At 54.8% G+C, this 21,848-nt stretch overlaps 1 protein-coding gene across 2 annotated transcripts in view; it reads left to right on the top strand.

The window, feature by feature from the left end:
* The window catches only part of ARRB1 (arrestin beta 1), a 76,575-nt gene that overhangs the window by 19,276 nt on the left and 35,451 nt on the right, over positions 1-21,848 (top strand). The window contains exon 1 of one of the 2 annotated variants that reach the window (XM_046684829.1): positions 16,577-16,742. The exons of the other annotated variant lie outside the window; for it this stretch is intronic. Coding sequence (XP_046540785.1) covers positions 16,738-16,742 — 5 coding nt within the window. The 5' untranslated portion in view covers positions 16,577-16,737. Of the gene's footprint in view, positions 1-16,576; positions 16,743-21,848 lie in introns of those variants that run through there. 2 annotated transcript variants of the gene reach the window in all.

Genomic DNA, 21,848 nt, shown 5'->3' with positions numbered 1-21,848 from the left:
CAGATGTTAGCTCAGTGACAGTCTTCCTCAAGCAAAAAGAGGAAGATTGGCAACAGATGTTAGCACAGGGCCAATCTTCTTCACCAAAACAAAAGAGGGGGTGCAGCATCTGTTACAGGAAATACTAGACATGGACATGGGTGTTGGGGTGAGGCTACTGGAGAAAAGATGGTGAGGGAGTGAGCAGCCGTGACAGGGTAAAGGTGTCAAGTGGAGGCCCTTTGGCAGGCTGGTTAAGGCCTGGGGTTCTGGAACAAGCCTGCCTGGGTTCAAAGTTATGTGGCCTTGGGCAAGTTAATTAGGCCCTGTTTGTTTCAGTTTCCCCATCTATAAAATGGGAATAATAAAGTTTTTACTATGGGAATCTTCATCATTTATTATGGAATTCTTAAGGTGTGCATGAGGATTAAGTGGGTTAATATTTGTGAAGTGTTTAGTGCTTGGCACAAAGTAGGAACCGTATAAGTCTTGGCTACCGGCATTATCACTCATTCACGTTTTTATTTATCTATTCACTTGCTGAGACCCCCGCTGGGCCAGGCCCTGGGCTGCCTGGTGGGGACATCGCTGTGCACAACTCCAGCCTGTGCTCAGGGGCTCCCGCACAGCCTGGTGAGGAGTCAGGCCCGCGGCGCCCTCCTCCGCGTGGCAGCTTCCGATCTTAGTGAACAGTGTTTGTCACCTCCTGCTTCTCCAGTGCCGCCTGAGCAGGCACCGTCTCCCCGGGCCCCGTGGCCTCCTTCATGGCGTTTGAATCTGCCCTGGGCCTTGGGGCCGGTGCCTTGGGCTTGTGAGGACCTTAGCAAGTCCCCGGGCCTTAGTTTCCCTGCCTGTCACGGGAGAGGTCAGGCTGCTGCGCTCTGGGGTTCTTCTCAGCGTTCTCTGACCCCCAGACCTCTGAGCCGCATGGTTCACTCGCCTGTGTTTGGGATGGGCCTGAGGTGTCACGTCGTGGGATTTAATTTATAGAAACGTGGACAGTCTTTCTTGGGCTGGCATTCTAGGCAGCCAGCATAGGGGTAGGGGTGAGGATCAGGGGGTCTTGCCTGAGCTCCAGCCTTCTGCCTCCCTTTGGCTGAGGCCAGTATCTGCTGGCCTCCCCCACCCCTCCACGGTCATTCAGCCTGAGTCTGACCGCAGTCCTCCTGGACTGAAACAATCTGATTCCGGCTGCTCCCCTCCCTGCTCTGCTCTGTCAGCCCCTCCATGCTGGCACCTCTCCCACTGCCATTCTCAATCTGTCAGCCCAGCAAGGTCATAGACCACCCCCTCCTCATGTGACAGCTAACACACTGTCACCTAGCCACTTTCATCCCCATTCCCTCTCAGCTCTTGTACCCCCTCCCCACCAGCGCTGTCCTCTCTGACACCTGCACCCCCACCTCACACACCTATGGCCTGCCCTCCCCGCGCCCCCCAAGAGTCCGTGTCCACCTGCTGGCTTCCCTCCCACATGTTTGTCCCAGGGCAGAGGGGGTCAGAAAAGTCGTTCCAGGAAGGAGCTTGCCCCCTCTCTTCTCCTTTTAAAAACAAAGCTATGTCTTGAATGAAGACACGGCAGTTCAGGCCTTCCAGAACTCCGCCCCGGTGGTGTGAGGAGGGACCAAAGTCGCAGCTGACCCAGGAGGGCCTGAGGAGGAAGGTGGAGCCAGAGTCAGGCTGGGCCGAGCTCTCCGAGTGCTCAGAAAGCCCCGCTGTATTTATATCCACCTTCTCTGTCCCAGACACAGGCACCACACTCTCACACGCAGCCACCGGTCTCCTAGGGTTCTGGCACGCTGGGATTGGGGAGGGTCTCATTGGGTGGAATATTCATTTATTCAGCCCTTCATTCATCCACCGGCCTTTGCTTGGTGCCAGGCCCTGTGCTGAAGCCTGGGGACAAAGAATGGAGCCAGGCCTCGTCCCTGCCTGAGGGCTGATGGGAGAGGCTGCTGTGACTCAGATGGATGAAGTACACTCTGTATAAGAGCCACGCACTCATTCATGCATTTGCTCGTTCAGCGAATGCCCCCTGAGTGCTGACTATGAGCCAGGCTCCGTTCTAGCATCAGGGCACCAGCTGTGCACAAAACAGAATCCTTACTCTCACAGGGCTAACGTTCTGGTGTGTGTTATCCTAGAAACAGGAGTGACCAAGTGCTGAGTGACATTTAAAAGAACTAACATGTATCTTTCCATAATTATTTTTTAAAAACACAAAAACCTTCACATTTGGACAAGGAGAAGATAGCAATCATCCGTAACCTCATCACTTAGAAGGCACATTAAATAATTTTTTGGTGTTTGCGCTCCTTGCTGTGTACGTCTGTGTACGTGTGTGCGTGCGCGTGCCTGTGTACTCAAACACAGTTGTGCTTCAAGCATCTATGACGTTTGGGTTACTGCTTTTTTCCCTCAGCATTTCCCATGCCATCAACTCACATTTGTTAATGACACCTGAGCGTTCCTCCTGTGAATGCTCCACAGTTGATTGAACCATCCCCTCATTTGGTATTTACATTATTTCCAGTTTGATGCTATTGTAAATAATGCTGAAACGATTAGCTCTGAGGCCGTCTGATTGCTTCCTGAGGGCAGAATCCTGGCAGTTGCAGAGGCCCCAAGCTCGGCGGCTGCCCCCCCTCCCCCCCCCCATCCCCTCCGCCTCTCCGCCCTGCACACCTTTCTTGCTCCAGGTGCAGCTTCCTGCCTGTGGGGGAGAGGAGGAGAGGAGGATCCCTCCAGGGAAATCTCGATGGGAGTTGTTCCATTTATCTTTTTCTGCATGACTGATCTCTCACTAACTTAGTAGCTCAAAATGACCTTCATCGCCTTATCTCGTCTGGTTTCTGTGGGTCAGGAATGTGGGAAGAGCTCCACTGGGCAGCTCTGGCTTGGGGTCTCTCCTGCAGCTGCCGCCGGCGTTGGGGCTGGAGCAGCTGGGGGCTTGCACCAGGACTGGCGATGCTTTCCCTGGAATCTGGCCATGTCCTGCGCCCTTGCTCTCACTGCTGCCTCTCTAAGCTGGGCCACCTTCGTTTCCCACCTGGATGAATCGTATCAGCTAAACACACGGCACTCTCTGTGGGCCAGGTGTTGTTGTCCCAAGTTCTTTACGTACATGAAGTTGCTCATTTAATCCTCACCACAACCCAAGGAGGCAAGTGCTGTTGTGGTCTCTATTCCAGTCAATCAATGGCAGATGCTGGGTTTGAACCCAGAGCAGCCTTATTGTTCATCCTGCCCGCTAACTGGTCTCCTTGTGTCCGCTCCAGCCTCTCTGCCCTTCCATTCTCCACCCAGCGACCCAAGGGAGCCTAGTAAAGTATGACTACCTCGTGTCCGTTCCCTGCTGAAACCCTGCTGTCATCTCGTCTTGGTGACAGTAAACTCCTGACTCCTGCCCCAGGCTGCCTGCTGACAGGCCCTGCTGCCCTGCCTGCCGGCCTCGCCTGCCATCTTCCTCCTTCCTCCAGTGAGTCTCGCTGGTTCGCTGAGAGCCTTCCCACTGCAGAATGTGTTTCGTTTGGCCTCAGAGCCGCATCCCCATCCCCTTTCAGGGTTCCTCCTGCTTCTTCTTCAGCTCCTAGCTCAGACGCCACTCTCTGGGAAGATTTCTCGGGTTCTCCGGCGGGTCAGCCACCCATCCTGTGCTCTTTGAGCCCCGCACTCAACACCACTCACCCTAAGAGTCACACATACTGCTTATTTGATGTCTGTCTTGCAGACCATTGTGTTGCACCCTTGCAGGGGGCGCTGTTGGCATTGTGGTGTGTGCTGTGGCGCCCTCTAGAGTTGTGCAGTGCGGGGCCATGCTGTCCTTCCTTCCAGGAAGGAAGTTTTGTGTAACAGCATCCATTGCGTGAAGCTGCCCCCTTCGCCACATGTCCCTGGTGGTCGACAGCATCTGACACCCAAAAGGTGCTCCATAAATATTTGTTGAGTATTGTTAATAATAATAAGAGCTAACGTGTATTACTAGGTGCCGGGCACTACTCTCATTTAATCCTTAAAACGACCCTGTGTGGTAGGCCCCATGTCGTTCTCCCTTTTTAGATGAGGAAACAGGCTGAGGGAGGGGGAGTCACGTGACTGATGTGCCCTAGCAAACAGCAGTTTCAACCAAGGCAGACTGGTTCACTATGATAAAAAAGTGAACGACAGAAAGAGCCCTAAATTCCAGCAGTTTAGAGCCAGTCAGATGAGGAAAAGCCCAGGCTCAAGTCATCGCAATAAAGCCTCTCAAATGGCAGTGAGGACGGTGTGGGGAGGGTAGTTTTCTACCACTGGGCGGAGAAAAGGTCCCTGGACAGGGAGTGGATTTACTTTGGGGCCACTCTCCTCCTTGGTTGCCAGGCCTGGCTGCCTGCTCTCCTGACCACAGCCTCCATCTCCCAGGCTCGCTGGACCGCAAGGGAGGCCTGAGGGAAGAGGGTCCCGGCCGGGGCAGGGATGGGGTGCGAGTGGGAGTAGGGGTAGGATTCTCTCCCAGGTGCTGAAGTCATCCCAGAGCTTTCAGTTCTTGCCTCCTTGGAGGCCTGTCCTTCATCTTGTGCCTCCCCTGAGAGGAAGGGGGGACAGGAGAGCCCCCATTGCACAGGTGGGGGAATGGAGAGAGCTGGAGAGGTCAAGGGCTTTGTCCAGGTTCCAGAGCCAGGACTAGGATGCAGGTCCCTGGAAGCCCCTCAGCCCCCAGCACTGAGTGTGTGTATGTGTGTGTGTGTGTGTATGTAGCGGGGGTGGCGGCCAAGGATGATGCCTCCCTCTGCCTCAGTCCCACGGTTCCTCCTGGCTCCTTATCCCAGCAGTGTGTCCTTCCAGAGGAAAGGGCCTCCACTGAGGCTGTGTGGACCGGCCCGAAGTGCCTGCCAGTCCCTGATTGTCGGGGAGTTCAGAGCCGCCTTGGTGCCTGTGCTCCCTCCTTTCAGTTCCCTGGGTTTCCCCCCAGACTGTGGGCTTTCTAAGGTCCAGGCCTCGGCTCCCCCATCGGATCAGTTTCACTGCACAGTATTTTCTGAGTTTGCGCTAACTCCTGTGCTGGAGCCCAGCCCAGCCCAGAGGTTGGGTCTGGGGGCTTTGGGGAAAGTTGGTACCTGAGTGGGTCTTGAAGGAGCAGTAGGAGCGACCAGGTCCACGTCTCCTTCCTCCCTGAGCCTCGGCCCCTGTGGGTAAGGCTGGGTGGGCTCTGATGACTGACGGGGCCTCCCCACACCCCCCCATCCCTGGTAGTGCTGGTCAGCCCCTGAAGCTTCTAGAGGCTCCAGCCCTGGGTGCCTTCCCAGCCACCCCCTCCTCTGAGGCCCAGCTTCTTTCCCAGTCTCCTTCCTTGCAGGTCTCAGTCTGCTGGGGATTCTGTTTTGGTTGGAAAGAGGAGGCGGAGGTGTTTGCGTGTCTGGCTCTTTCCTCCTTTTTCATTCCTCCTCCCTTCCTCCCCCTTGCCTCTCAAGATGTTTCCTCTGCCAGCCTGGCTCCACTCCAGCCTCTCTCCTCCTTGGCCTGGCCCTGGGGCTTCTGTGGGCTGTGGCTTTCCAGAGTGCACCCTTAAACCCTTCTGCCCCAGAGGAGGGGTCCCCAGGGCCCTCCTTCGGAGTGGGAGCACATTGCCTCCTCCTTCCTCCGCTGTTTAAAACCCACATCTCCTGGGAGAGGAGGCTGCCAGCCCACTCCAGGGCTGTCTCCTGCTCTGGGGGGGGGGGGGGGGGGCTTGGGGGTCAGCCCCCTCCCGCCCCGGGCCTCAGTTTCCTGGGGAGCCCACGGCCAGCACAGCCCTTGGCACAGAGGTGCATAGCTTGCCTCGTGTTCATTTGGTAACGCTTGTGCGCTGCTTCGCCAAGGATCGTTACTCCAGGTGTGGGGTGTGGGAGCTGTTCCCCACAACTTGGCAGTGACCTGGAATGTAGAATTTGTACTACTTCTCTCTCCTGCCCCCCTGCTTTTTCAAATCTCCAGCTGAGGTCCCATCACTCCCTGGGGACCCTCCCCGGCCCCCTTTCTGGCAGAGGTTCACAGGGGAAAGCAGACTCATACCCTGGCCTGACGGAGCTCAGTCTGGGCCTCACATCCTCAGCACTGTGCCTGGAGCAGGGCAGATGTTCACTACGTATTTGTAGAATGGATGGTTGGAGGAACAACCAGGGAAGCAGAGTGGCATGATGGAGTGGAGAGGATGGACAAGGTGCCAAGGGAGCACTTCCCAGAGGAGGTAGAGCTCACCTGGGGTTTTGAAGGATGGGTAAGAGTTGGACAGAGAGGTACAATGCGAAGGGCATTCCAGGCAGAAGGAACAGAAGGAACAGCCAGTGCAAACTCTAAAACAGATGGTGTGTGATCTGGGGCTTAGGGTATGTGTGAGAAAGTGGCCAGAGGGGAGGCTGGAGAGAAGAACCTGGATGTAGGAGGAACTTCCAATCTGGGGGTGGGCACCCTGGCCTGCTGGCATTGGCCCCTCCCATCAGCTGGGTCCCAGGTCTTTGTGCCACAGGCCTGGGCTTGGAGGGTAAGGGGGAGGGGGAGGACCCTGGGGGCTTGCCAGGGCCTGGGACCGTGTGAATCCAACCCACGGCTACTGGCTCTGCTCCCCTGTGCTGAGCACGTCGTGGGATTAGACCCCGTCAGGGCCAGCTGGTTGAAGCAGCCTTTGTTGACAACACGTAAAACAGAACCAGGTTCGGTTGTGGTTTCCATAATTTCCTGGCTGTGACCCCGGGCTAATGATTGACTTCTGCTGCAGTTTCCTCTACAACAAAAATAATGGGAGCTACTGCTCAAGACTGTTACAAAAATTAAACAAAGTAACTTGTGTAAAGTTTTCCTTTTTCCTCCCCTCTTCTCCCCTTCCTGCCCCCCACTCTTCCCCTTCTTAGCAGGGCTGGCCCTTTGGACTGAGGCCTGAGTACGATTTGAAGGACACTGGACATCCTCACCCCTGATAGCTCTCTCCTTCCATGAGGCCCTGGACTCAGAATGGCCCGGCTAAATAAGCCTTCCTTAGGGTGGGGGTTCTCAGTGCCTCAGAGCCCCAGCATCAGCATCGCCTTTAGAAAAGCAAATTCCCAGGCCCACCTCACACCTACTTGATGGGAACTCTGGGGGCGGGGCCACCAGCCTCAAAGCGGATTCTGACTTGTACACAAGTGTGAGAACCACTGCCTTAGGGGACCCATGCCCAAGGGCCTCCGTAGGTGGAGCTTGGCTTTGGCCCTGGAGTCAGATCACGTGGGTGCCCAGGGGTCCAGCTTCAGGAGCGTGGGACCTGTGCTGTCACACAAGGCCCAGAGCTCAGAAGGACCTCTCTATTGGTTTAATGCTGGTCTGTCTTGGTCTTGAAGTCTGAACAAGGGGCCCTGCATTTTCACTTTGCACTGGGCCCACAAGCTATGTAGCTGGTCCTGGGGGCTGGTCCCAGCCGTGTTCCAGGTTAGCTGGGGATCCTTGGGGAGGTCACTTCCTCTCTCCGAGTCCCACTGTCCTCATCTGTCCAGGGGTGATGCTCCCCACCTCCTAGAGTAACCGTGAGGGTTAAAGTGATGCTGGGTTCAGCAGTTGGCACGGTGCCTGGCCCAGGCAAGTGCAGAGTGCCTTCCTGAGGCTGTGTGCCAGTGCTGGGCACACCTCTGGGGATACTACAGCAGCAAACAGACATCCTTGGCTTAATGGGCCCTCCGGTCTGGAGCAGAAGACAGAATACAGGAGTGCACAATGCGAGAAGCGCTCTAAGTGCCTAATGGGGGGATCGGACCTGGTTGGGGGTCACTGAAGGTTTTTTGAGGAAGTGCCAAGTGAGCAAGAATCTGAGATGAAGCGGATGTGAACTTGGCGTGGGGGTGGACAGCACTGTCCGGATGGAGGCAGCAGCATTACGAGGTGTTATTTTCATAGTTATTACTAAGATTTCTGGAGGAGAGGTGAGACGGCTGGAGGGAGGGTACGGGCCACAGGGTCCGCAGGCGGGTCAGGAGGCTGCCCGGGGGCCTCATCACCCCGGCTGTGTTCCTTCCCTTCAAATAGGCCCTAAACCGCAATGCCTTAGAATGGGAACAGGCCCTTGCCCGTAGGCCTCCCGGAGCAGTGTAGGCATGTGGCTGTGCTAGCTGGTGCTGCAGACGAGTTATTTACTCCCCGGAAACCTCAGCTTCCTCGTCAGCGAAATGGGCCTCCCCGTCGCCTCTCGGTGGGCTGGGGCGAGGTCTGGGAGAAAGTATGCGCAGGAGCCCCGGCACAGCGCCACCTGCAGGACGTGCTCGGTCCTCGCGGATTCCTTTTTCCCTCCGTCAGGGTGGAAGTCGGGGGGAGCCAGGTTTTGATCAGGAGTGCTTCGAGTCCAGGCCTCCTCGCTTGGGGGAGTCCTTTCTTTCACTGTAAGGAGAATGAGGCTGATAAACCCTTTCCTAGACACAATAAGCTGAGATTAAAGATGAACCAGCTTTGGGGGCCCAGAAGCAGTGGCTTTGGAGATGCTGAGTGCCCAGCTCTCTGGGTGTCCTCCCCCTCCGGGTCCGTTCTGGGGATTAAATTAAGCCCACCAGCTATATCACGGAGAGGAGATGAGCCCCCCGAATGCGGCGTCCCGAGTCCAGGCCCTGCTCTCTCGGTGGTGAGGCTGGCTTTCGTTTGTCGCCGGCTTCACGGCACCAGGTGCTCCCATGAATTCACCAAGAAAGGCACTATTACTGTTCCCATTTCAGAGGTAAGGACCAGAGAGATTTAGTCCTTGCCCACGGTCACCCACCTAGTGAGTGGCAGACCTCACAGCCTTAACCACTTCCCCAGACTGAGCCCCACAGTGACACTGTGGGTCCGGGGCAAGTCCTGTCCTTCTCCTGGCCTCACTGTCACCATGTGTGCCCTAAGGAGTGGAAACTGAAAGTTCTCTGAGGCCCCCTCGGCTCCAGTGTCCTGGGGTCTGTGTTTCTGGAGGGTCTGTCCCCCCAGGGAGTTCTGCCACCACACCCTGTCCCACAGCCAGGCTGCTGTTGCCTTTACTGCGTACAAGATGACCAGCTTACTCGGGGCCTCTCAGCCTCAACCTCCCAGGCCTCTGGCCCTCTGGGGCTGACCCCTGGCCCTGCTCCCTCTCCCTTACCCACAGGGAGGAGCAGGAAGGCCAGGACCCTTGGTCCATCCACCGTGAATGCGTGTGGCCCTGGGCTGGGGAAGCTGAGCCCTGTGGGAGATCACACAGCGGGGAAAGAGTTTGGTGGCTCTGGGGAACTGACCAAGGTCAGTGTGGCTGGAGGGTATGGGGGACAGGAGAGTGTGCTGGGAGGGGAGGGTGGAGGTGTGGGCAGGGGCCAGATCCTGAAGGGCTTGTGACAGCAGTTAAGGGGTTTGAGGCAGAGGAGGGAGGCATCTAGAATAGCTGAGAAGATGCCGGTGACCGCGCAGCGTCAGACTCGCTTGTGCAGGAGCCGTTCATGGCTGTGGTGCTTCTCGTCATGAACACCCAGACTGCATCTCTCACTGGCCGTGAGAGCTTGGGCCAGTCACTCTCCCCCGGACCTCATTTTCCTCACCAGTAGTGCACGAAGAAGGATAAGGAGCCCTCCTCCCAGGGATTTTGTCGGCATCGAAGAGAGAGAATGGGGCATTTCATCTAATCTCGGATAACCCTGCAAACACTTGCCCCCCCCCCCCCCCCCCAAGCGCAGCTGTATAGCCAGGGCCCTCCTCTATGTCACGGGCCTCCTTGCTCCATCTGGGGCAGGGTGGGACTCAGTCACAGGCTCCCAAAGGCCCCAGCCATAATTCATCCCCTTGTAGGCAGAGCTTTACCTTCTCCCGATCCCTTCTCTGTCCTCCCCTCGTCCTTGCAGCTGGAGACCCCTACCTCCTCCTCAGATGCTCCCCCAGCCTTGAAGCCCTGGCCGAGGAGCTCCCAGCCTTAAGAGCCCAGTACTGGGAATCTTAAGAGATTCCCAGTAAGCCAGCCTGGTGTGGAGGGGAGCGTGCAGGACCTGAGGATGTCATGTCCCTTCTCAGAGCCTCAGTTTCCTCATCTGCAAAATGGGAATGGGAATGCCTACTTTATTAGCCTCCTCTTGCTCCTGTGACAAGTTACCACACATTTAGTGGCCTGAAACAACGCACATTTATTCACTTACAGTTCTGGAGGTCGGAAGTCCTAAAATAGGTTGGCAAGGCTGTGTTCCTTCTGGAGGCTGTAGGGGAGAAGCCATCCTTTTCCTTTTCTAGCTTGTGGAATCTGCCTGCATCCCATGGCTCCTGGCCCCATCCTCCATTTTAAAGCCAGGAGTGTAGCCTCTTCCAATCTCTCTCTCAATGCTTCTGTCATCACCACCTTGCCCTTTCTCTCTCTGACCCTCCTGGCTCCCTCTTATAAGGACCTTTGTGATTACACTGGATCCACCCAGATAAATCATGATAATCTCCCCACCTCCAGATCCTTAACTAAATCACCTCCATGAAGTCTCTTTTACCCTGTAGGGTCACATATTCATTTCCAAGCATTAGGATGCGGGCGTCTTAGGGGGCCAGTATTCAGCCTACCATACATACCTTGCAGGGCAGTTGTGAGGGTTCAGTGAGACAAGAAATGTGAAAGATGCGAACGGTGCCTGGGACCTGGCAGTCAGCCCCGCATACGCTTCCTTTCCCTCCTCTCTCTGAGCCTCTGTCTCCCCATCTGTTAAAAGAGGGCCCCTCCAGCTCCAGCGGGAAGATCTCACCTTATTTAGAACATGTAGTATGGACAGGCAGACTGTGCCCTTAGCCCAGCCTGGGATCTCTAGGCAGCAGCAGAATTGAGCCCTGCCCCCAGGACGCCCTGAGGAAAAGCCCCCCTCTCCTGCTCCCTCTCTGGGGCAAGCCTCCTCTCCATTCCTGGCCTGAGGCACATTTCCCATCATTCCCAGGGTTGGCTGATGGGAAAGGCTGAGCTCACAGCTCCCCGGGGAGGGCGAGGGGTGGAGGGAGGAGAGGGAGAGGCTGGCGGCAGCTGCTCCGAGACAGAGCGAGAGCGAAGGGGAGAGGAGAGGCCAGGAGAGGAGATTTATAGGGGAGAGGTCGAAGTTATCGGTGCTCAGGACCAGTGGGGTCGGGGGGCAGGGCCTTCGAGAATGGCCAGCTCTTCCTCAACCTCCTGGGCCCAGCCCTGGCCACGCTGCTCTGTCCCTCTGCCAGCACCCCTTCTGAGATGCCCCAGGGTCTGGAGGAGTGTGTTTGTCTGTTGGGGATGGAAGGAGGGTGTCACAGACCAGCAGGGGCTGGAAATGAGGGATTGCTGCCTGACAGCAGTACCCCCGCCCTTCATGAGAAGAGGTCCATCTCGGCCAGCATGCACACCTCACCCCTTTCCTCTGCCCAGAAATCAGTCACCATTTGCCCTTGGGCTCATCATCTGCCTTCCTTGGACCTCACTTTTCTTATTTGCATGTGCGTGTGTGTTTAGGGGGAGGGAGGAGTCAGGAAATAACAGCATTATGGGATTTGAGAGAATCAAATGAGATAGTGATTTTGAAATGTACACTCTGCTGTATAAGGATGGGTAATTCCATTCATACGCACGTCACTTTAATGTTCTCTCTTGGGCACCTTGAGGACCTGGAGAACTCTTAACTGTCCTTCAGTCCCAGCTCAGATGGTACCTGCTCTCTGTACCTTCCTCAGCAGTCCCCTGTCTGTCCAGGGAGGAATCAAGCCACTCTCTCCCCAGAATTACTGTCACCCTCTTTATGACCCTCTCTCCTGGGGTCTTTTGCAGGATAGTTATTGGGTTGTGCAGCTGTCTCCCCTACCGTGTGTGGGCAGTGCGTTCACCACAGTCCCCTCTGCTTCCCAAGGCCACTGTAGTTGTGACGTAACAGAGACAGTATGGTGAAGGCGTTGGGGACTGGCCTCCTGGGCTCTGGCCTGGGCAAGGCCCCCATGTGGCGGTCCAGCCCTAAGAATTGAGCAGGCCTCCAGGATTGGCTCAATCAGACTCACAGAAACCCAACTAATAGCAGGTGGCCAAGTCATCCAGGGGCAAGGGCCCTTTACTTTCCACCATGTGAATGCTCCTGCCTGCTGCCCAGGACCTCCTGTTGATAATCAGGATGCCGAGGGGGCCTTGTTGGTCAGTCATGAGGTTTCCTGGTGAGGGGGAAACCTGGCCCAATGCAGGGAGAGCATGTCTCAGGAGAAGCTGTCTAGGCCTTAAGGACTGTGTTCCACAGGCCGATTCAGTGTACTCCAAGTGCCCCCAGGAGACCCATGTCCCAGTCCCTAGGGCCAACTAGACACACACGGAGTGCCAGATAAATGTTGGAAGATGCGGATGGTGGTCAAAAGCTCCCCCACCTCCTGGTTATGTTTTCTTCTGTGTGATTATTTAAATCTCTTTCTGGGCCGGCCCGGTGGTGCAGCGGTGAAGTTCGCACGTTTCACTTCTCGGCAGCCTAGGGTTCGCTGGTTCGGATCCCGGTGCGGACATGGCACCGCTTGGCAAAAGCCATGCTGTTGCAGGCGTCCCACATATAAAGTAGAGGAAGATAGGCATGGATGTTAGCTCAGGGCCAGTCTTCCTCAGCAGAAAGAGGAGGATTGGCAGTAGTTAGCTCAGGGCTAATCTTCCTACAAAAAAAATAAAATTAAAAATTAAAAAAATCTTTTTCCCTGCTAGCATTTAAGCCCCACAAAGGGAGGGCCCTGGAGAGCCTCGTTCATCTTGGCACTTCTGGTGCCTCTCAGTGCCCTAATCCTACCATATATGGCACTTGGGTTATGTGCCAGGCTTGGCAGACATCTTTTCCACGTCCATCACCGTGTGCGTGGCCTCCCTGGGGTTCAGAGAAAGATGGCCTGAGCATCTAGGTTGTGGCAGGTGGAGCTGGTTCTGAAGTTGTCACTCCAGACAGGTTGGTGGCTAAGGAAGGGGCCAGCACTGTTCCTCCTGGCAGGCTTCTTCCCTTGCCTGCTCCCCTCCCCCAGGACAGAGGAAGGGAACTGGTGTGAGGAGCAGGTGGAGGGTGTGGGGTGGGTGTGGGCGTGTTTATTACTGAGTCCCAGGGTGTGGTTTGGAGATGCCCCAGCAGGCTGCTCCCTCTCACTGCCTCACTGAGGACAGCTGCTCCATGCTGGCTTCGCTCTGTCCACCTCATCTGCAAGCCTGTGTTCTTGGAAGTAATGGAAATGCATTTCTTAAAGATGCTTGATAATTCAGCCTTGTCCTAATAACAGGCCTGTCTCTGCTCAGCACTCTGGCCTCCCAGGAACTCCTCAGACCCATTATCTCCTCTCAGCTCCCCAGGCCCCTAGGAGGTAACGTGACCCCCACTGAGAGCCCGTGAACCAGCTGGAGCCACGCTGGACAGGGACCTGCCCCAGGCCACCTGGCGAGTCTATCATTATGGCAGTGGTGGTGGTGGGTAGTATCTTCACCGCCTATAGAGTTCCTTTTTAAAATATTTTATTTTTCCTTTTTCTTCCCAAAGCCCCCCGGAACACAGTTGTATATTCTTAGTTATGGGTCCCTCTAGTTGTGGCACGTGGGACGCTGCCTCCACATGGCTTGATGAGCGGTGCCATGTCCGCTCCCAGGATCCGAACTGGCGAAACCCTGGGCCGCCCAAGCAGAGTGTGCGAACTTAACCAGCCGGCCACAGGGTTGACCCCGCCTATAGAGCTCTAATGAGGGGCCGCGTTTAACACTGCAGACAGCCACGGCCTGCCTCATCCCAAGCCCGCGGCTCCTTTCTCATGCGCCTTCTCTGTGCCAAACACAGTCCCTGCCCTGGACCAGCTCCCATCCTGGGGGGCAGACACCCCCAAACACCTGGCAGGGGTGCAAACACCAAGGAGCCCTCAGCCTGGAGGTGCAGTGAAGTCCTCTCAAGGAAATAATGCCCCCCAAGTTGTCCTCAAGATTCAGCATGATAAATATGTAAAGTACCTAGAACAGGACAAATAAATGACAAATCTTGAAATAATTGTTACTGTGGGGTTTTTTTGGTTTTCTAAATTTTAATAAAACTATTCAGTTAACAGTTTCAGAAGAAGCATAACTATTTTTTGAGATGACGGATAAACACGTTTCACATTTGTAAGACTTCTTTCTGATAGGGCCTCTGACATCCTAACTATACCACAGGCTGTCCCATAATGAATGTCTTTGGTTTGGAACACACTTAGGATAAATTGTATGTTTCAAAAGTATCTGATTCTTTTAAAATTTAGGGTGATGGTTATTATATTTTTACTTCGTAATTTCTCAAGCAGATGGTTTGAGCTGTTTACGTTTCTTATTTTCTGCTCTGTGACTTTGTGCAAGTTACCTAACCTCTCTGTGTCTAAGTTTCCTCGTATGTAGAGTGGGGATAATAAGAGTAACTACCGTATAGGGTTCTTGTGAGGATTAAATGAGTTAATATAGTGTTTAGTATAGGGCCTGGCTTGTATTACACACTTAAGAAGCATCAGTTTACCGCTAATTATTATTATTATTTCTTAATGAGAAAATACACCCAGATTAAGTTACCAAATCCAGTCAGGTTGCTTTTCAGCGAACACGCATTCGGCTAACATTTACTGGGTGCTGGCCCTGGGCTTGTCTGGGCCTTGGTCTTGGGACTCAGCTGCTCCCTTGCTCTGCCCGGTGCCCTGGGCTCCCACTCAGTTTCTGCCTCTTGCTCTGTCCCCCAGGGCCCCGGGTGAGGCTGAGCTCGTAAAATGTGTCGCAAAGCACTTTGTGGATCGATGCTAACTAATAGCAGCTCCCTGGAGCTGGTGCACATAGAGGAGAGGATCAGGCGGGGGAGGGGCGGGGGGGGCGGGGGGGGGGGGCTTGGGCCAGGCTCAGCGACGGCAATGGGGAAGGCCAGTGGTGTCCTCAAGGAGGGCCCCGCAAAGGGCCCCGCTGTTTCTCCTCCCTGCTGCCGCCTCCTGCCACGTCAGCAGAGTCTGGAGATGTGGCAGAGTGGGGGTCCACGTGGCTATAGGGGGAAGAGGTTTGCCCAGTTGGGGGCAGAGCCGGGAGCAGAGACGCATGCAGCCCACACATCTGTCACATCAGGCCAGAGCTGAGTGTGCCGCCTGTCTTGGGCATCCTCTTGTCAGGGATCTCCCAGTTGCCCCTTCCTGGCTGGGGCAGATGGCCACTGGCTATCTTAAGTGTGGCAGGGCATCTTCAGTTCAGTTGATGGCATGAATGGGAAGTGGGCCTGGGACCCCGTGCAAGGGACGATTGGTCTAGACTCCCCCCAGTTCTGCCCTCTGGGGAGGCCCTTCTCTGTGTCTTAGACTGAGCTGAAGTCTGTTCTGGGGACTGGTGTCGGGGCAGCAGATGGAGAGCATGACCTCTGGGAGATCCTAGTCTGATGGAGGAGGCATGGTCCTGTCCTCCAGGAGAAAGACTCCTGTCTGATGGGGGGAACATGGCTCCTGTTCCCTGGGACTCCCTATCTGATGGAGGGGACATAGCCTTCTTGTCCTCTGGCAGCTCCTTGTCTGAGGAAGGAGGCCTGACCTTTGTCCTGCGGGAGCCTCCCATGATGGAGGAGTCACGGTCATTTTCCTCAGGGAAATCCTTATCTGCTGGAAGAGATCCGCTGTCTGCCCTCAAGAGGCTCACCTTGTCCTCTCACTCGAGAAGCCCCATTTGATGGCGTCTGCCTTGGCCTCCTTCCCCCGCCTCTTGCTACCTGCCTGATTCAGGGGGAGCCCAGGTCTACAGGCAATAGCCACAGAACCCTGGGCAGAGGAATGGGCTTGGCGACTGTGGGGCAGGGAGGAGGGGAAGCAGCGGGACTATAGGGGGACCCCGAAGTGTGTAAGGGTGACATGGAAGGCTTCCCAGCGGAGGTGCCTTTGTGGGGCACTCGGCGGTACAGGAGCCGCCTGGCTGTGATGGGCATCCACTGGGGATAAGGGTGGAGGCCAGAAAGGGAAGGGAAGGGAAACCTGAGGGGTCACTCCAGGGAGCCCCTGTCTCCATGCAGGTGTCGGGCAAGACCCTTCTAAGTTCTTCTGTCTGATCTAAGAATCAAATTGATGCAAGACAGAGTAAGAGGGGAAAATCAAATTTAATTTCATGTGTATGGGAACCCCAAAGATGTGAGGTTCCCTGACAGTCAGGCAGTTGAGGTTTATATGCCATCCCGAGCTAAGCAGAAGGGGGCATGGGTCTGGGATTTCAAAGGGAAGGAGGGCAGTTCACAGGAAGATTGGAGAGAGTAAATGTTTGGTAAACAATGGGAATGTCCAGAAATGGTGGGACAGAGTCTTTCCTCAAACAGGCCTGGCTGAGTCCCCCAGTCTACCACACCTGGCTCATATTCTCTGTAGACACCTCTGGTGATAGCTCTTCTTCCTAATCAGGCTTTTATCTGAATGCTTTTAGGCAGTTGAGGGAGAGGTAAAAACCAAAACTTCCCGGTGCCAAAGAGACATTTTTGGGTGGCAGATTTTGCTTCTCTGTCCAGGCCAGCCTGCTGGGATGCAAAGGGCCACAGGAGACCCTCAGCCTCCGCCTGTCTGTGCACAGGTCGAATGTTGCCAGCCCAGAGACATCCGCTCTCCAAGGCCTGAGCAGCCCAGAGGAGAAGAGGAAACAGGACACGTATCAGGAACGCCTTTTCCTTTTCTTTGTAACTAACCCCTCACTTGGGGCTGGGGAGAGCCAAGCCTGCAGGGCCTGCCCTGGGCTGGCAGCTGCTCTGGGTCTCACACGGCCTCCCTCCACCCCACGCAACCCCCTGCCGCAGCTGCTGCTCCTGCACCGGTCCCTTAACTTCACCGAAACTCAAGGCTGTCATCTGTAAGATGGGGTAAGACTTCCTATCTGCCTTGGAAGGAAGTTTGTTTTTTCCTCTCTTTCTAGGATTTACAGAATTTATTCCTTCATCCATGGGATGGGCTCTGAGCACTTCCTGTGTGCCAACCTCTGGGTGGGCAAGGACAGAGAGCATAGGCCAGGAACAGGTGTGGGCAGACAGGAAGTCTGTTTGGGACTTGTCTGGGGACATCGAGTAGAGACGTCCCAGGGCTGGTAGGTGTGAGGTCAGAGAGAGTCTGGCTGGAGATGGGGGTTTGGACTTTCCAGCATCTGGCTGCAGCCAAGTGGCCAGGCAGGTGGAGTCACCCAGGGAGCTGCTTGTCATGGGCTCTGGGAAGGGTGGAGGCCAGACCCTGGAGGCTACGGCCAGCAGAGAGCTGCGCACAGAGGAGGGATGGGGGACCACTTGGCCAGGGCCACAGTGGCCAAGAGGAATGGGCACTGAGATGGGGTCACTGGATGGTGCTCCTGGAGGGTGTCAAGACCTTCACCTTAACAGGCTGAGTGTGGGGGTGTGTGGGGAAGGGTGGGCCGCAGAGGATGGGGAGGGAGAAAGGTAAAGGTGCTGACATCTGAGAATGTGGTCAGCCAGGCTGGTATTCTTTTACTGTTCTCATTATTGAAGTTAGTCCTCTGCAGGCTAGAGGGTGCTTTCCTGCGTGTTTATGTGCTGTGTGTATGGTGTGTGTGTGGGGTTGTATGTGAGCTGTGTGTTGGGGGGTGTGATGCAGGTGTGTATGTGGGGTGTGCTTATATCTGTGTGTGTGGTGTGTATAAGTGTGTGTGTGGTGTACACATGGTGTGACGTGTGAAGCATATATTGTATGTGTGTGGTGTAGATGTATGTGGCAAGTGTGCACAATGTGTGTGTGCTGTGTGTGGTATGTGGTGTGTTTCTGTGTGTGGTCTCTGTAGGTATGTGTGAGTGGTGTGTGTGTGTGTGCATATGTGTATCGTGGGTATGGTGTGCATGGTGCAGAGAGTTTGTGGCCACATTCAGATCCTTGTTCCATACTGCATACCGTCGGCTGGTGCTAGCCATCTGCCTGGGCTGGAAACTTGGAAGCATCCACCAGCCTCGTGAACTTCCCTTCTCTACTTCGGGTTACACCCAATGGAGCACTGGTAACAAGTGGCTGCCCCGAGAATAAGGGAGTGGGGTTGTCGCATTTGCTAATTTCTGTCGTGTAAATTCTCCAGCCACGGGTTTCACACAACTGACGTGATGTCATTGAACACGGAGTTGGGAAGAGATGCACAGTAGGATGCCATCATATAGCATTCCCACCTTCCACATCTAGGAGACATAAATACCCTCAAGAGCATTATAGTGAAATTTAGTGAGACAATACTAAGTGATTGTTTTTGAGTATGTATTCCCTTTGTTCTTAATATAATTTATTTAAATATCAGTTTATGTCAGGATTTCTCACCATCAGCACTGTGAACATTTGGGCTCAAGAATCTTTACTGGGGGCGGGGTGCGGAGGGGCTGACCTGTCATTATGCAGGTGGCATGCCTGACCTTTACCCTCTAGACGCCAGTAGCATCCCTCGCTTAAGTTGTGACCACCCAAAATGTCCCCAGATGTTGCCAGTGTCCCCTGGGGCATAAAGTCACCCCCAGTAGACAGCCATTGGCAATGGCTGTGTTTAACAGCCAGCTCACAAAATTCCTACAGATGTGACAGTCGGCTCTCATAAGCCTGTATGAGCTAGCGCCAGCACGTCATGGGCACTGCCTCTGGCTACGTATAAGGAATGGCTTCTTCTCCCCAAAATTCTTTCTCAGGAAAGAGCTGCCTTAGGCCCTAGGTTTCAGTACAGACAGAGCCCCTGACCACAGAGGGCTCTCAGCCCCTGCCTGACGCCCAGAGTGGTTGACACCGAGTTGGAGATGTGCCACCAAACTGATCTGTTCTGATGTTTCATGAAATATGAGATGGGGAAAAAAGTAATGTTTCTGAATTAATATCTCATTTTAATGTAATATGTTATTCCATTTCCCTAAACGTTTGTATGTTCAAATTGGCAAAAACAAACAAACAAAACCACCCCAAACAAATAAAACTTTAAATAAAGGCTTCCTGCTGGGACAGTCACGGACTGCTGTGTGTCTGGGGCCGCCCTGTGTGTAACAGGCTCCTGCTGAGGCCGCACACGCCCTGTCTCATCCTGGTGGCCAGGCTGCCCGCCTCTGATTCACCAGCACTTGGCCCGGGCCCTGTTTTTCCCCAGTTTGAGCTAAGAGTTTGGCTCTCGTTTATTCATTCATTGAAAATGTGTATTAAGCACCAACTGTGTACCCAGGAAAATGAATGAGGGAAGGAAGACGTGGTTCCTGCTCTCTGGTTTGTCAGGTGTCAGTTTCATGGCCGTGAGTAGAGATGTGCAGGCCCTGTGTGGACACGCTGGACACATCGTACGTTGTCTCATTCTGCCCTCCCGCTGTGCTTGGGGTGGGGGGCGTTGTTTATTCATGGAGCATCTGTCTCCTGCTCCAGAGTGTAGGTGTCCTGGGAACAGGCACAAGGGCCTGTTTCTCCTGGAAGTAAGAACAGTGCCAGACCCAGAGATTGCAGACATAAAGGCAAGAAAAGAAAGGAGAGAAGTAGGAAAGATGGATGGAGAGAGGAAAGAAGGGAAGGAAGGAGGGAGGAGGAGGCAGAGAAGCCCCACCGGAGATCAGAGGGTTGGGGCACTTTAAGCTGAAGCAGTCAGGGAGGGCTTCTAGGAGGAAGTGACACTGGAAAGGATGGGAAGGATTGCAGTTGGGAGAACTGATGGAAAGACTAGTACAGAAGGAGGGAATAGCCGGGCATGTCCCTGGAGATTTCTGGAATGTGAGGGTGTAAACTGGGAAGAGAATATCATAAACTGTTATTTTCCATCCAAGACTGGGAAGGAGATAGACAACTAAAAAATCTTCCGTGTCTCCAGCTCGGGTAACATAACCATCTCATCCCACCCCAAAGGCCTTCTCACCTGAGGGACATTTGGCAAGATCTCCCCCTGGGCACTGAGGGGAGGGCAGAGTGTTGGCCCGGGGAATGATGGTAATAAAAATAATAATTATAGTACCAACGGTGTCAGCTCCCCTTTATCATTCCCTGCTGGGTGCCAAGGCTTTATGTATACCTTTCCCTAGGGGGTAGATATCACCCCCATTTTCCAGAGGGGGGAGAGTATGGCTCAGAGAGGATATGAAACTCTCCCGAGGTCACACAGGACTCTTGTTTTCAGTGTGTGCACTGCTTCCTCTGCTGGCACCCTTCCCTTCCCGCCTCCTGACCCCCGGGAAGGCTGGGGAGTGTTCAGCTGTGGTCTGTGGGCTCTTTGGAAGCCAGCTGCCAGCCTGCTGGGTGAAATTTTTATTTCATTTTAAAATCAAAATTATTTGATTTTCAGATCTCCAGTTTCATGGGTTACCAGAAAATGGGCCATGCGCCTTTAAGAAACTCTCCCCTCTGTCCATGGCCACCTGGTGTCTCCCCTTCTTCCTCACTCTGTGTGTCCCGTCTTGCCCACCCCCTCCCGTCCCCCGCCTCGGAAATCTTCACAAACATGGATGCTGGCCAGAAAAGTGAACACGTGAACTCCTGGCAGGAGGCTGGAGGAATTGCTGTCTGCCTAGAAACCAGACCCCTCATCCACCACCCCGGCCCCTCAGGCCTGCTGGACACCACCCCGTGCCCAGCGAGCCTTGCGGAGGCCCAAGGGAGCCACGCGGGGTCTTGAGCAGGGATGCGACAGGGGCACCAGAAGCCTGGGGCTCTCCTCCCCGGCCGACGCTGGGCACACGAGCGTGTGTCTCTGGGCCTGTGTTTCCCGGCCCTGGGCAAGACTCTTCTCTCCCCTGGCCTGTGATTTCTCCCTCTGGAAGTAAAGCAGGCTGCACTGTGACCCCTCAGGCTCCCCAGATCTGTGAAATGGGGGTGGCGCTTCCTGTCTTCCTGCCTCCTCCATGCTCCCGAGCTGACCTGAGAGGCAGGTGCGCTGATGCTGGGTAAACAGGCAGGCGGCATCTGACACAGGCAGCACTGTGCAGTTCTGGCAGCGCAGACAAGCCTGGACACAAATAACTCTGCTACCCGGCAGTGTGACAAGGGCCCTAGAAACCTCTTTGCTGCCACCGCCACCTGCTCCTCACGCCTCCCTGCTCCCTGATGGCTGTTCTCACGCCCAGGAAAGTGGGTCAGAATGTAGGGCGGCTGTGCCGAGAGTGACTGCCCCCTTGTCTGGTCCCCACCCTGCCCAGCTGAGCCATGACTGCTGTCAGGGCAGGGGTGGGGGAAAATTACAGGGTTACGGGCGTCTCTGTGTCCAAAATACAGCCCTGGCCAGTCATTCTCCTTCCCTCTAAGAGTGCATGGCTCCCATTGTCTTCTGGATCCAGTCTGACTTCCCCAGCCTGGGCTCCAAGACCCTTCAGACCCGGCCCAGGTCTTCACGTGGAGGTGCTCGATGACTGTTGGGGCAGTGAGCGGACCCTTCTCTGGTGCCTCTGTTCCCTGGTGCTCCTCCCAGGCACTCGGGACACACTCCAGCCACCCCAGGCTGCCCACTATTTCCCAAGCACCCAGTGGACTCAGTCGCCTTCTCCAGGCCTCCATCTACAGTGCTGTCACCTTTTCTGTGTCTCAGTGTGTTCTTCAAGATCCCCTATCGCTACCTCTTCCCTTGAAGCCTTTCCTGACTCCCCAGACGGAACCACACAATCCCACCTATAAGGTAGAATTGTGAGTAGTTAGAAGTGTGATCTCTGGAGCCACACTGCCTGGGCTCCAGAGTCTAGCTCTGCCCCTTGCTAGCTGTGTGACCTTGGGCAAATTACTTAGACTCTCTGTGCTTCGGTATCCTCATCCGTAAAGTGGGGGTGATACTAGTACCTCTGTTTATGTTGTCGGAGGAGCAAATGAGTTGATATTTATGACACACTTAGAGCAGTGACTGGCACCTGGTTCCTCTCCTGGATGAGTTTTCTGATGTGACTGAGATTGACATCTGAAGAACTTCCCACCTTCACTGTATTCACAGCATTTTTTTGTAATGTGAATTTTCTGATGCACACGAAGTAATGGTTACCAGCGCTCTCTCA

This window comes from Equus quagga, chromosome 14, assembly GCF_021613505.1.
Source record: "Equus quagga isolate Etosha38 chromosome 14, UCLA_HA_Equagga_1.0, whole genome shotgun sequence".
NCBI lineage: Eukaryota > Metazoa > Chordata > Mammalia > Perissodactyla > Equidae > Equus > Equus quagga.
This window is presented reverse-complemented; position numbering and strand designations above follow the sequence as displayed.